This window comes from Pelophylax lessonae (assembly GCF_965119305.1).
Source record: "Pelophylax lessonae genome assembly, chromosome: 1".
Lineage (NCBI taxonomy): Eukaryota > Metazoa > Chordata > Amphibia > Anura > Ranidae > Pelophylax > Pelophylax lessonae.
The window spans coordinates 625,612,383-625,626,053 of record NC_138768.1 but is presented as its reverse complement, the minus strand read 5'-3'; the positions used below and the strand labels follow the sequence as shown (position 1 = coordinate 625,626,053).

The 13,671-nt window shown below is 39.3% G+C and overlaps 1 protein-coding gene across 1 annotated transcript in view; it reads left to right on the top strand.

Moving 5' to 3' along the window:
* The window catches only part of PRDM5 (PR/SET domain 5), a 306,280-nt gene extending 298,406 nt beyond the window's left edge, over positions 1 to 7,874 (top strand). Inside the window, exons 15-16 of the mRNA XM_082253594.1 lie at positions 354 to 458; positions 7,579 to 7,874. Coding sequence (XP_082109720.1) covers positions 354 to 458; positions 7,579 to 7,743 — 270 coding nt within the window. The 3' untranslated portion in view covers positions 7,744 to 7,874. The remainder of the gene's footprint in view (positions 1 to 353; positions 459 to 7,578) is intronic.
* Positions 7,875 to 13,671: the final 5,797 nt, after the last annotated feature.

The following is a 13,671-nucleotide window of genomic DNA, read 5'->3' as shown; positions in this document are numbered from 1 at the left end:
CCCTTTTCTGAAGTCGGAGCGACTTCAGTAGTGCCAATTAAGACGGCACTGATTGATTAACATTGCTTTTGTTATGTCAAGCTACCTGGGGCTACACAAGTCGCCTCACAAGTCGTGCTAGTGTGAATGGGCTCTAAATATTCATGTGTTGCTGCTAATAGAGGGTGAAATATTACAAAATAAATGTTGGCTGTTTGCTCTGGGTTACTGCACACTGCTGTTTACATTTTAATGTCCAATTGGCCTATATTTGTTCCAATGTACAAATTACCTGGTGCACCATGGAGACTTTAACAATGACAACGCAAAATGTCTAGAATTTACTAATTCTCCTCCTTTATCATTGTGTACAGGAAAAGCCATACCAGTGTACAGAATGCAATAAGGCCTTTAGCCAAAAACGTGGTCTAGATGAACACATGAGGACTCACACCGGGGAAAAACCATTCCAATGTGATGTAAGTTGAGTGGCACATTGATTTTGTGTTTTTGATCTATCCACAATGTTTCTGATTCACATGCTGAAAAACATGTGAAAAGGGTGTAGTTATGATCATCACCTATGAATGCAAAGGAGGAAGTTGTCCAAAAATGGTTTTCTACTTGCAAAAGGAAAGTGAAAAACTCTTCCTACCGTTCCCTCATTTATACTGGCAGAGATCCCCTTCTAAGAACTTTTGTCTGTCAGCTGTTTCTATGGTTTAACCTCCCTGGCGGTATGATTCTTTTGGATTTTAGGTGCTGAAAGCGGTACCATTATTTTAGGTGCTGAAAGCATGTAATTCTTGTGAATGAGCAGCCCAAACCAACTGTATACATTTATTATACATATTATATATATATATATATATATATATATATATATATATATGTATGTATACATATATTATGTATACATATATTATATATATATATATATACGTATATATATATATATATATATATATATATATATATATATATATATATATATAATGTATACAGTTGGTTTGGGCTGCTCAGTCACAAGAATTACGTGTGTATATATATATATATATATATATATATATATATATATATACGTGTGTATATATATATATATATATATATATATATATATATATATATATATATATATATATATGTATATATATATATATATAATATGTGTGTGTGTATATATATATATATATATATATATATATATATATATGTATATGTGTATATATATACGTATATATATATATATATATACTGTATATATATGTATATATATATATACTGTATATATATGTATATATATATATATATACATATATTTACATAAAAAGTACAGTAAAACTGCAGGAAAGGGCACTGGGGGGTAATGTAATGTGATTTTATTTTATTTTGAACGATATCAGTGTGTTTGGTGCATTTTACATTCGAATTTGCCGCCGGTTCCACCCCCCGGCGGACGTCACGTCGCCGGAGACGGAAGCCGGGGCTCGCAGACGATCGGGAGAGAGCTCCGCCGCCGCACACCGCTCGCAGACATCGCTGGATCCCGGAGAAAAGGTAAGTAAAACCTCTTCCAGCATCCAGCGATCTTCCTAGCGCTACCCCGAGTGTGACTCGGGGTTACCGCTTTTGGCACTAAAATCTTACCCCGAGTCACACTCGGGAATACCGCTAGGAAGGTTAAAGAAGCTCTGAGGGCGCCATAGCTTTCTGAACTGCTGTGTTTTCCAGCACAGTGCAGCTTCAACTTGGAAAGTTACAGAAAGGACTGCTGTATAGAGGATTGGGCAGCTCTAAGCCATGCTACTTTTGGAGCTTATTTATTAGTTTTCATCATCAAGAGTTTGGTGCAGAATTCCCAATGTTGAGAGTAATACCTCACTCACACTAACTCCCGAAGTAACATAAACCCCAAAGCTGGCCATACACAGATTCGCACTATACAGTGCAGATAGAGATCTCCCTCTATGGCTACTGTCTTCTGACAGCCGTTGGCAACAGCTGTCAGATTACTCAAACAGTTGCTGCATCTCATTGGATGCAGCCCCTGTTCAGTCTACAATTTTTCATCCGGCTCCTTCAATTTCAGGATGTTGGGTGGGAGGGTGGCAACATAGGTGGTCTTTTATGTATGATCTAAATCTAACCATACACTGCTCAAATTTTAACTGAAAATTTAGCAGCTTCCTGTCAGAGAAACATTTCAACCAAATAGAGACTGCACCCACTGCAGCTGATGACTGCTGGGTGCAATTGCTGGCAGGGGAGATCCCTCCATCCACGCTGTTTAACATGGAGGAAGCAATAGTCTAATTTCTCTTGTTCAGCCTGCGGGGCTGAACAAGACAAATCAAAAGGTGAATGGTTAGCTCCTTTGCTCCAAATCTTATCTGGAGCTGTAATTTACTAGTTCCCCTTTTAGCTGTTATAGTTTTCTTTAGCTTCAAAACAACTAAATGGCTAGAATTTCAAACAAGGGGACCATTGCCAGTCCACATGAATGTGGAGTGGAAAACAACTTTAAAATAAAGTTAAAAAAAAAAAACATAATACAGAAAATTCCCAGCACACTTACCAACTAGGTAGCTGTTAAGTGTGATGGGAAATTTTTGTATTGTGTTCTTCGAAAGCCCTTTTTATGTGTATCTTACATTAAAAAAGCTAGTTATAAATTAATTGGATCGGTTGCCATTTTTGGTTAACTTGTTGAATTTGGCACAGGGGTACATGGAAGGTTTTCAGCAGCCATTGTGCTGTGCTAGGCCTCTGGGCCTGGGCTACTTCCATGTACACCTGTTCTCCCAGGTACACCTGTTTATTCTTTGCTATATACTATATGTTCTAAAAATGATTGGAGTAGTTGCCATTTTTGTTTAGTTTCAAATAAAGCTGTCAGAAAACGACAGACTGAAGATCCTCTCTTGAGGGAAATATTTCTGAGTCATTGACCTAAAACAAGTATGCAAATCTAGAAAGTCACAGAGAAATGAAAAATGATTTGGGGTTACTAACTTCATGGGGTTGGTTTACTAAAGAATTAGAGTGGATGTTCACCTAACTCAATGAATGAAGTAAAGCTATGCTATGCTGGTTTTAAATACCCACTCATGTGCAGAGGCTGCAAAAATTAGACTTTTCTGACTAACAAAGATAATAGCAGGCACCTTCTTCTGCCTATCCTTAGATAGGACTTTTGCTTTTAAAATGATTTGTTTGAATTATTTATGAGTCCTAATTTAAAGATAGTCCCCATCATACAACCAAATCTTAATTTGGTTCAAGGGACACAGGATGATTAATTTAGGATCACAGGGTTTTGCTACCACCTACAGGTAAATTGACACTGACAACAACATGTTTTCTTTTTGAATAGGCAGTATAGCCCCTCTCACTCCCACCATGCAAATTACGACAGGAAAATCTCACCATTGCAGAAATACCATATTAGTGTTCTAGGAGATTGAACATCTTCTTTTCACAGACAGATGCATACCTTTTTTTACTAAACTTTTTCACTATTTTTTTCAAAAATCTTTTTCTTCAAGTTTTCTCAAAGACTGTACAGCCTAGAGTGCTCATTTTGCTGTTTTCTAGGTCGGCCAGTACTTGGTGTAGCCTTGGAGGCCATACCTGGCCCCACTTATGAGGAAAACAGCCTATATGATGTAAAATCCGGGCACTGGGCACTGTTTGCACACTTCCAGATACTGAGTGTACTAACTGAGTTAGCTGTAGACACATTACAAGTTCAGGGCTGTGATGTTTGGAAATTCATCTGTTGGAATCCTGTCCCTGAAGACTCCTTAGGGAGTATGCCCACTGGATAGGTGAAGACTGTCTAGTATGTGCTTGCTACTTTTCACTTCTGTACCATCTGTCTACCTCAGGGGCGATCCAGACCTAAACTACGAAGCCTGTGCCTTCCCCTTCAGGGTTGACAGAAGCATGGTGAGCTTTGACACGTTCATTCACTGCAGGCCACAACACCTCTGTAAAATATGTTTTGTGTCCTATTAGCAGTGCAGTGACTTTTTTTTATTGTCTTACGGCATATGCACCTTTGTGGCCTGTGCATGCGCCCAGTATGCAGTGCCAAAACTGTATAGCACACCTACCTCTCCTGCTCATAGGGAGATCTTCTCATGGCTTTGGTCCTGTCCTGGTTACAGATAGCCTTTTACCCCTCCTGTTCTGCACTCTGTCTGTGAGTAACTCTTGCTGGTACTAATTAATTTGCTTACTGTTAGTATGGGAGCCTTGCTGCAGCCCTTCCTGCTCTGCAGTTGGTCTGTGAGTAACCCCTACTTGACAGTATGACTGACTTTAGGACTAAGTGGCATGCTCCTGCAGATCTTTGCATCTTGCAATCCAATAATAGCTTTTGGGCAGCTTGCCGAGTCCCTTCTGCCAGTGCTAGCACCACTAGCCCCTGCTTGAGTAGTAAACTCCTTACAGTCTTCATAGCTCCCCCAGGAGTGCCCCTCTCCTCTATGTTATCCAATGAGAACATTTCTGCAACTGTCAAATATAATGGACAAATTTCAGGTCATTGTAGCTGACTCAGAACACAAGGCTCACAGTTTACTCTTATACATTCATACTTATGCAAACGCTTCTCCACATTCAGGATCATGAGTGTATCTTCTCCCTTTTGAATGAGTTGTACTTGAGGAAGTTCATTCAGCTGACATAACTACTAAGCCTAAGGATACCATCTTTATTCTTATTGACACAGTGTGCACATGTCTAGAACTGGAGCAGTCTGTATGTGATTTTTTTAACTTTGGTATTCTGGGCTCCTAAAAAGCCCCCAGCCTGGTAAAATTTTTCAACTGCACCCGCTACTGCAACTTGATTTACGTGGTGCCTGGTCTGATCGAAGCACGTTTTTTACTCCTTTCAAGCATTCTCCCTATCGGTACCCTATTGTGGAGGAGTTCCTTAATAAGTAGGCCATAAGTTTGGCTATTTCCTTATTTCCTGCCTTTTACAAAACACTGCCCATTCCTTCTGAGGCCATCCCAAAGTTTCAGGATCCTGGGGATTAGAGACTGGAATCTGTTCTAAGGCCTTCTTCTTCCTCACAGGTCCTGCCCTGCAACTTGACATTGCTTTCATGTCCATCCGCCAGGTATCTTGGGTGTGTGCTTTAGGGATCTATCTAAAGCTCACCACACACATTACACTTTTTTTGTACAATCTCCTTTAATTCTACCATAAACTATGTTGTACAAGGGCCTGCATGATTAGATACATATTGATGAATTTAATTTAAAGTTTAAAGTTAGTTATACAAAAATATACAGTGAGACTGTAATGTGTATTGTGACCTTTAGGATCCTGGCTCAGACCTTAAGGATCATTCTGTTCTTCATTACTTGGCACTCATGCCTTTTGCCCTGCCCTCTATAGGATATCGTATGGCTGATATTTAGAATCTCTACGAAAGCAGTGGACCCTTTGGAATCAAATTCAAGTACAAAACATTTGTATTGCAAATGCACTTTGATGGTGCAAGCCTCCTTACTATCCCCCTGGACAGCATTATCATGGGGTAAAGAGCACCCTTTTTCTCCAGCATGAGCAGGCAAAGGCTTAGGCTGGGAAACCTTCTAATTCTGAGGCTAGAGTGAGTTCCTTACATTTCCAAAAGTTGTTTAAGTCTAGGTTCAAGCCTGGGACTTCCATGCAAGCCCTGACCTCCCAAATATTCTAAACCTATGAGTAAGTCTTCCTGACTATAAGGAGATGCCCCAACTACTGCAAGTAGTAGACATCTGTTAGCCTTGTGACCAACTGGGCCAAAAGCGTTTCAGATCCATCAGTAAAGGACATGGTATGCAGGGACTACAAGCAAGAATTGCAATCTCCTCCCTGGGAGTCCTAGATAAGGAATACTTCAGGATTTCTACTCAAACCTGGGGAACACCACCAGTTCTTTGCCCTTCCTTTTGGCTCATTAACTGCACCTCCAGTTTTCACTAAGATGTTAGCCCCTAGTCTTGCCCTGCTTTGTTGATAGGGCATATCTATCATGGCACCATTCTACTGTGGGCACAGTCAGTCTAGACCTTATTGGTCAATGTCCAAAAAACTGTTCAAACTCTTCAGAGGTTCAGTTGGACTCTGAATCTGGAGAAATAAGAGCTGGAACCTATTCATTGCTTGGAGTCTTTAGTTTTGTGTCTAAGTATTGCTTATTCTAGGGTTTTCCTTCCATAAGACAAACTCTTGACTTTCCAGTCCAATGTTGGGACACTCAAGTACAGAAGACCTTTAACCGTCTACCTTCGCATAAGGATTTGCATAAAGGTTTGAGGCTTTATGGTGACTTCTGTTTACCAATTTTGATGATATACTATGGGATCTCAACATTATGGCTGTAAGATGAAGGTGCATCTGCCACCCAGGGTCAGATTTAGCTCAAAAGTCAGAAAATTCCTTCCGTTTGTCAGTCTGGAAAAATTTCAGAGCAGATGCCGGCCAGCAGGCTGCAGAGGAGTCATTGACACCTTTTCATTGTATTATGTTTATTGTTCATACTTTTAATTGCTTCATTTTTATTCAGTTCATGCTCTCTAGGTTTTTCCAGGTGGATGATCAGGCCTCTTCTGATGCCAGCTTTGGATAAAATGTACTTCAGTCAGCTCTGGGGAGCCTCATCTGGTCCCCAGTGTCGACATGTTTTCGTGAGCCTATTAGTCCCACAAATACTCATCCTGTGTCTCTTGATGTACTCCAATAAAATGATTTTGCAGATATACTACCCCCCCCCCCCCCACACACACACACATTTTAAAAATAAAAAAATATTTTAAACATTCAAGAAACCTATACTGAACAAGATCTGCACAAGTTCTAAAATACTGTGTAGTGCAATGTTGATGCATAATAAAACAAACCTTAGTGCTGCGCTAAACAATATCATATAAAGCAATCAAATAAATATATAAATAAATAAATGATAACAAATGTTTGAACCTCAGTTGTGACAAGTGTGCTATACTAGAAGTCCCATGTGAATTAATAATACTTGTGATATAATTAAATGCTTCTTTTGAAATACATAATGTCCACAAATATGCAATTTTAGGCAAATATATTGTGATGATCCTCCCCTCCACCGACATCCATATTGTGCAGGATGCTCACTCTTCCTTCTTCTTTCGTGCAGTTAAATGAAGACATCCATTTGTCACCACGATGAGTGCTCCCCCCCTTATAGTTGGGTTCAAATGATGTGACATGTGTCATAACTGAGGTTCTAACAGTTGTTTTCATTCATTTATTTATATATTTCTTTGATTTTTTTATATGATATTGTTTCGCGCAGAATTAAGGTTTGTTTTATTATGGAACTATACTCTTCAGTATGAGATGATGATCAGTGCTTGCAGCTGGCTTGATTTAAGTAGTATTGGTTGTAGTAGCTCGCAGGGACCTTTGATATTTGCAATGTTGATGCATACATCTGGTATAGATCGTCCCCTTTTGTACATGATGTGTGTGATTTAAAAGAGTACAGTATCTTTCTTGCTTCACTTGTATTGGATATGTGTTAAAACATATTTTCACAGGATTTTTTTCTTGCTTTATTAGGTTTGTGACCTCTCCTTCAGTCTCAAAAAAATGTTAATTCGACATAAATTGACTCACAACCCTAATCGTCCAATGGCAGAGTGCCAACTTTGCCATAAGAAGTTTACAAGAAATGACTACCTCAAGGTGCACATGGAGAATGTGCATGGAGAGACAGACAGTTAATTTGTAGTTGACAGTTTACAACATGGATTGTTTCATCTCGCTTATTTATAATATACATCAGTTAGATGGACATGACTTTATAAATACAATATTAAGGGATAAATATAAAACTGAGTAAAATGTTATGGCACTTTATAATCTATATAGGTAAGATTTTTTTCACAGTTTAATGGTTACATGTGTTCATCAAAATAGGGACCAATGTCAGATTTTTGTCCTATGTTTACACTTTGCAGTATCTTAAAATTTGTCTCTTAAACACTTTCATGATAATACTTTTTTATCCAGATTTTATTTTTGATTGTTTTTGCACTATCATAAACGAAATAAAAATTACATAGGATGGCCATACAGCAGTACATTAATTCCAATATTTTATGGCTATTTTAAATGATGGATATAATGTTGAGTATGTGGATAGCCTTGTCCTGTGTGTTTGCTTTCTCAATGGCATTAGTTTAGAACCAGTAATTATGAGTAATATGTCTAATATCTTTGGGTACATGGGAATAGAAACTTGTGAATTTCTACACAATTTGACTTGTCTTAATATCATGTTAGTTATCTGCTGTCAGGATGGTTCACTGACTTCCTTTGTCTTATATTAGTTAAGTGCAACTTTGCACTGTATTGTAAATTAAAGTTTTATAAAATAAAATGTCAACTATATAAAGGTGGACATCTCCTTTAAGGATCAAGGCAAGCAAGAACTGTTCACTTTAATCATTCAAGTATATCTAAAGCCAAAACAATTTTTTTCTTGATCATATTTTTTAGGGATGAAAATTACATCAGTCCATCCTGTTTGACCCATGTGTGTGAGATTTTATTTTCTAACAATTCCCATAGCCCTTTTTATTTTGCTTCCTGAGGAAGACATCTAAAAGTTTTTTTTATGTTGTTGACACTCACAGCAAGTACCCCTTCCTAGGGGAGGGAGTTCCACATTTTTACTGCTCTAACAGTAAAGAACCATTTCTCCACTCTAATGTTAAACCTCTTTTCTCCTAAACCCAAATTGTGATAATGTGTCTGCTTCAGGGACATTAGATTAAACAATATATTGCAGTTACTGGAGTCACCTTTGATAAATATATTCAAAGGTGACTCCAGTAATTGTAATTATTTCCATCTTAAGTGCCTCTTAGCAGAGTGAATAACTGTAATCTATGTATTTTTTCTTTTTTTTTTTACTCAGCCTTTTTTTAAATTAATTTTTCAATAACAAAAGCAAAAGAAAACAAAGAGTAAAATATAAAAAACATATAATCTATGTAGTTGATCCTCATAGCTAAGGTCCCCCATTCCCTCTATTCATTTTGTTGCCCTTCACTAAATGCTTTTCAATTAAACAACGTCTTTCCTGAGGACTGATGACCAAAACTGAACTGCATGTTCAGGATGAGGACAAACCAGTGTTTTGTAAATTATTGATTTATCTTTGAAATGTATGCCTCTTTAAATGCATGAGAGTATTTTTCTAGCTTAGTTAGCTTTGGCCTAGCATTGCATGCTTTTGCTAAGCTTTTGATCTACAATCACCCCCAGATATTTTTCCATCATTAATTCTCCCAGGGAAGCCTCTTCTAATGTGAATTTTGCATGTATAGTTTTTGTACATAATATATATTTCTCAATATTTCTTAACCTCCCTGGCGGTATGATTCTTTCGGATTTTAGGTGCTGAAAGCGGTACCATTATTTTGCTTGCAATTCTTGAGAATGAGCAGCCCAAACAAACTATTTACATATGATTTCTTTTTACCGTGTGTTCTTCTTTATAACATCCCGAGTATGATAAAGTTTGAAACACAAAATCCTAAATTATAATATAATAAATAACTATAAAATAATAATATAATAATAACACTTTTTTTTTTCCAAAAAATAACACTTTTTATTCAATAAATGATAGTAAATCATGTAATCAAAAACACTGACATTTTTTTTTTGTCAAACAAGGATGCAATATATTTTTTTTTTCCCAAAAAGGATGCAATATTACTCGTCATACTGCTTCAATAAACGTCCCGGGTGTGGAAAATTTTGAAACAGGGTACAGCGCAAAGTCCAACATCACAGTCTGGACAGTAGTACCGCGTTTACTTTCTTATTTTCCGCCCGGTGTCGTCGTGCTTGGAACAGCACACCACACACATTCTTGTGGGTGCAGTCTTCTTCTCCGTCGGCGGAATGAGGTCCATAAAATGACGACCAGTCAGTCGTTCAGGGTTCACGACACCAGCAGCACGGCGTCCGGATCGACTTACAGTTGGTGTCTGGTGCCTGAGAAAAATCAGCTCCGCAATTTTCCACACAAAGTCCACATCTTTTACAGGCCGGTCACTTTTCTTTTTTAGCAGAATGAAGGCATTCCATAAACACTGCTCCAGGAGGTGTCTGAATATTTTTTTATAGTATTTTTTCTGCTGTTTCCGCATTTCTGGATAGAAAGTCATGGCCTGGTCAGCTCTTTGTCCACACCTCCCATGTAGTTGTAATAGTCCAGGACCAGTTGCGGTTTCAGCACATCTTTTCCCCCTTTTGTATGGACCATGACAGTGGCGGTGTTATGGATGGTGCTTATCAGGCAGACATCTTTTTTGTCGCGCCATCTAAGTGCCAACATTTTGCCTTTCTGCCAGGCAACTAACTCTCCGGGCTTGAGTTTTTTGTTGGCAAAGCTGGGGGGCAGGTCACGCCGGTTTGCTCTGACGGTCCCATACGCATCCGTCTTATGCTGTAGGAGGAACTCAAACAGTTCTGGGGACGTATAAAAATTGTCTGTGGTGACACAATACCCCTGATCCAGCAGAGGCTCAATCAGCATCAGAACAGAAGCAGTTGCCATCCCATAGCTGCTGAACCTTGGGTTGAACTTGGTTCCTCTTCCGGTATATAGGACCGAGTTCCAAATATAGCCAGATCTGGATTCACACAGCATGAAAGATTTGATTCCAAAGCGTGCTCGCTTGGACGCAATATATTGGATCCAGCTAAGTCTCCCTTTATATGCCATAAGACTTTCGTCTATGCAAATGTCTCTTTCTGGGACATAGGACCGCTGGAAATTTTTCAAAATTAATTGGTAAATGTCCCAGATCTTTTTCAGCTTCAGAGCCGGATGAAAAGTCTCATCAAAATCCTCATTATTGGCAAAGTGCAAATATCGCATAATAAGGGAAAATTTGTACTCCGACATAATGGTTCCAAAAAATGGAGTGGCCAATAATTTGTTTGTGGTCCAATACCACTTCTGCAGGGGTTTCCCCACCACTCCCTGCAGAATAATTAGGCCCAGGAATCTCCAGATATCCGCACTGGTAACGGGTTCCCACATCCTGCTCCTGGAAAACCGCCGATGTGCTGCGGCTTGTTGTTCCTGGTACCGGTTGGTCTCCACAACAATTTTTTCGATAACCTCATCAGTCAAAAAAAGTTGCAGATACGCCAAGGGGTTATCCTCCTTAACATCGACTTTGAGACCAGGCGTTCCAGTAAACGGGAACCTTGGGGGCGCTACATGCTCCGTACCGCAGTCGATCACGCACCAAGTACGCACATCGTTCGGCACAGTCACAGCATCATCACTGAACTCACTTTCAGCGTCGGATGACGAGCTTCCCCATGAATCACTGTCTCTCCACTCTGCGTGCGATTCAGGATCGCTGTCGCTATCGCCCAGCAGGTCATACACCGCTTTTGATGTTGCGCCGCGCTTGTTTGAGGCCATGGTCGCTCTGCAATGATCCAGATACAGTGTATGGGAATAATACAGGAAGTGCAATGGAGAAAGCACTGGGGGGCAATCAAAGGTCAATTTATTATATTTTGGGAATGTAATCCAATAGGATTACAGTGTATCAGTGTGTTTTGGTGTTATACTTTTTGAATTTGCCGCCGGTTCCACCCCCCGGCGGACGTCACGTCGCCGGAGACGGAAGCCGGGGCGGACAGACGATCGAGAGGAAGATCCACCGCCGCATACCGCCGAGATACATCGCTGGATCCCGGAGAATAGGTAAGTGAAACCTCCACCAGGATCCAGCGATCTTCCTAGCGCTACCCCGAGTGTGACTCGGGGTTACCGCTTTTGGCTCTAAAATCTTACCCCGAGTCACACTCGGGAATACCGCTATGAAGGTTAATATTGAACCTCATCTGCCTTGTAGCTGCCCAACTCCTGTTTTACCAAGATCATTCTGTACATGCGGTATCAAATTTACTTCCCTGCGTAATTTGATATCAACAAGAATCTAAACTGTGCTCTTAACGTGGTTCTAAAGGCAAACGTGTTTTTTTTTTTTTTTTTAATTTAATGCATTCTCCGTATTAAGGTAAAAAAAAAAAACACTCTTAATAGCAGCTCTCCCAGCAGCCCCCTCCCTTGAACACTTAACTGAGTCTTCTCTCAATCCAGCGCCATCTGCAGCAGCTCTTCTCCTCTCCCCCTATTCTTAGGAGGCTTTGACAGTAACTGGAGCCATTAGCTCTTGCTGTTGTCAATCAAATCATGTGAGGAAGAAGCGGGTGGTGGTGCTCGGGAGTATGCCAGCATGAGTTCCCCCATATCAAGCAGCTTGCTATGGGGCAATTAGAAAGGAGGAGGAGCAGAAAGCAGCAGCAGGGGACCCCAGAAGAGGAGGTAAAGGGCCACACAGAACAGGTATGTTTAGGGGAAAAAAAAGGGTTTACAACCGCATTAATTCCAACCTCTATATTAAAGCGTTTGTTACCCCAACATTTCATATTCCTGATATGTTTCTATGTTTCTGCTGTACCATGTACTTTTATGAGAAAGTATCCGTTTCTCATTGTATTTTTTCCTTTGTGTGAAATCCCTGGTGTTCCTGCCAATCCCTCTGCTTTACCAATAAAAACTGACCACATTAAGCAGGAGAGCATACCGTGGTCAGTTCTCTTGCTATGCTGGGAACTCAATCTACTGTCCTCTGATGACTTTTCCTGACGCCCCCTTGCACAGCCTGTCACTGTGAAGCTTAGCGTGCTGCTATTTCTCCTCCTCCTGCTTATGCAGCTGAGAACAGAGGGGATGTGATAAAAAAGGGAAAAAAAGGCAATTATAATGTTTTTTTATATCTATACAAAAATGTTTTACCTATCATTTCTATTTTAAACTGAACAGGTTGTTTAAGGTGATCATTTACAATCACTTTAACAAACATTTTTAACAGCATTGGCCTCAAGACAAAACCTTTAAAACCATTGTGTTTTTTTTTTTTTTTTGCTTTTTTGGTTTCTTCTTGTCCTGAAGATTTAACAGCAAGTTAGAGGATATCTTTCTAATGTGAGGGAAATTCCCTCTTAGACAAGGAACAAGGGTCCCCATTTGAAGATTTCCCCCCTATTCCTGTTCTAAAGGCAACTCAAAATTTTGGATTTCCCCTTACTTTCATACCCAGTGACATTGATAATCAATTAGAATCAATCTCCCTAACAGGAACCACAATAACAACCTTACAGTATTTATAACCCCTCAATCTGTCCAAATCTATTCAAAAATATTTAAAAAAAAGGGTTTGTCCTTTAGCAATACTTTAAGGTTTAAAAATGTGAAATGGGTCCCTTAGCAGCGCATTAAATTATGGAATACAAATAACTTACTTGAGTTGATTTATTAGTCTTTGTTCACTTAGCAAAGTGAGTGGTCACTTCATTTGGTAAATTATCTAAAACTTAAAAACTTCACTTTCATTATTATTGATAAAAATATGTAGGTTCTGTAGATGCTCATTCAGCATGTAGCCAGCCAGGATGCCAAAAAAGTGAAAAACACTCTTCTTGAAAACAATGGTAAGAGCGATCTGTGTATAGTTCCTATTCCCCAACTTGTATAAGCGTCTCACTGCTTTCTTCCAGAACCATGTCAGTGCTTGTGGTAAAAGTAGAGACTTTTTTGTGCAATAG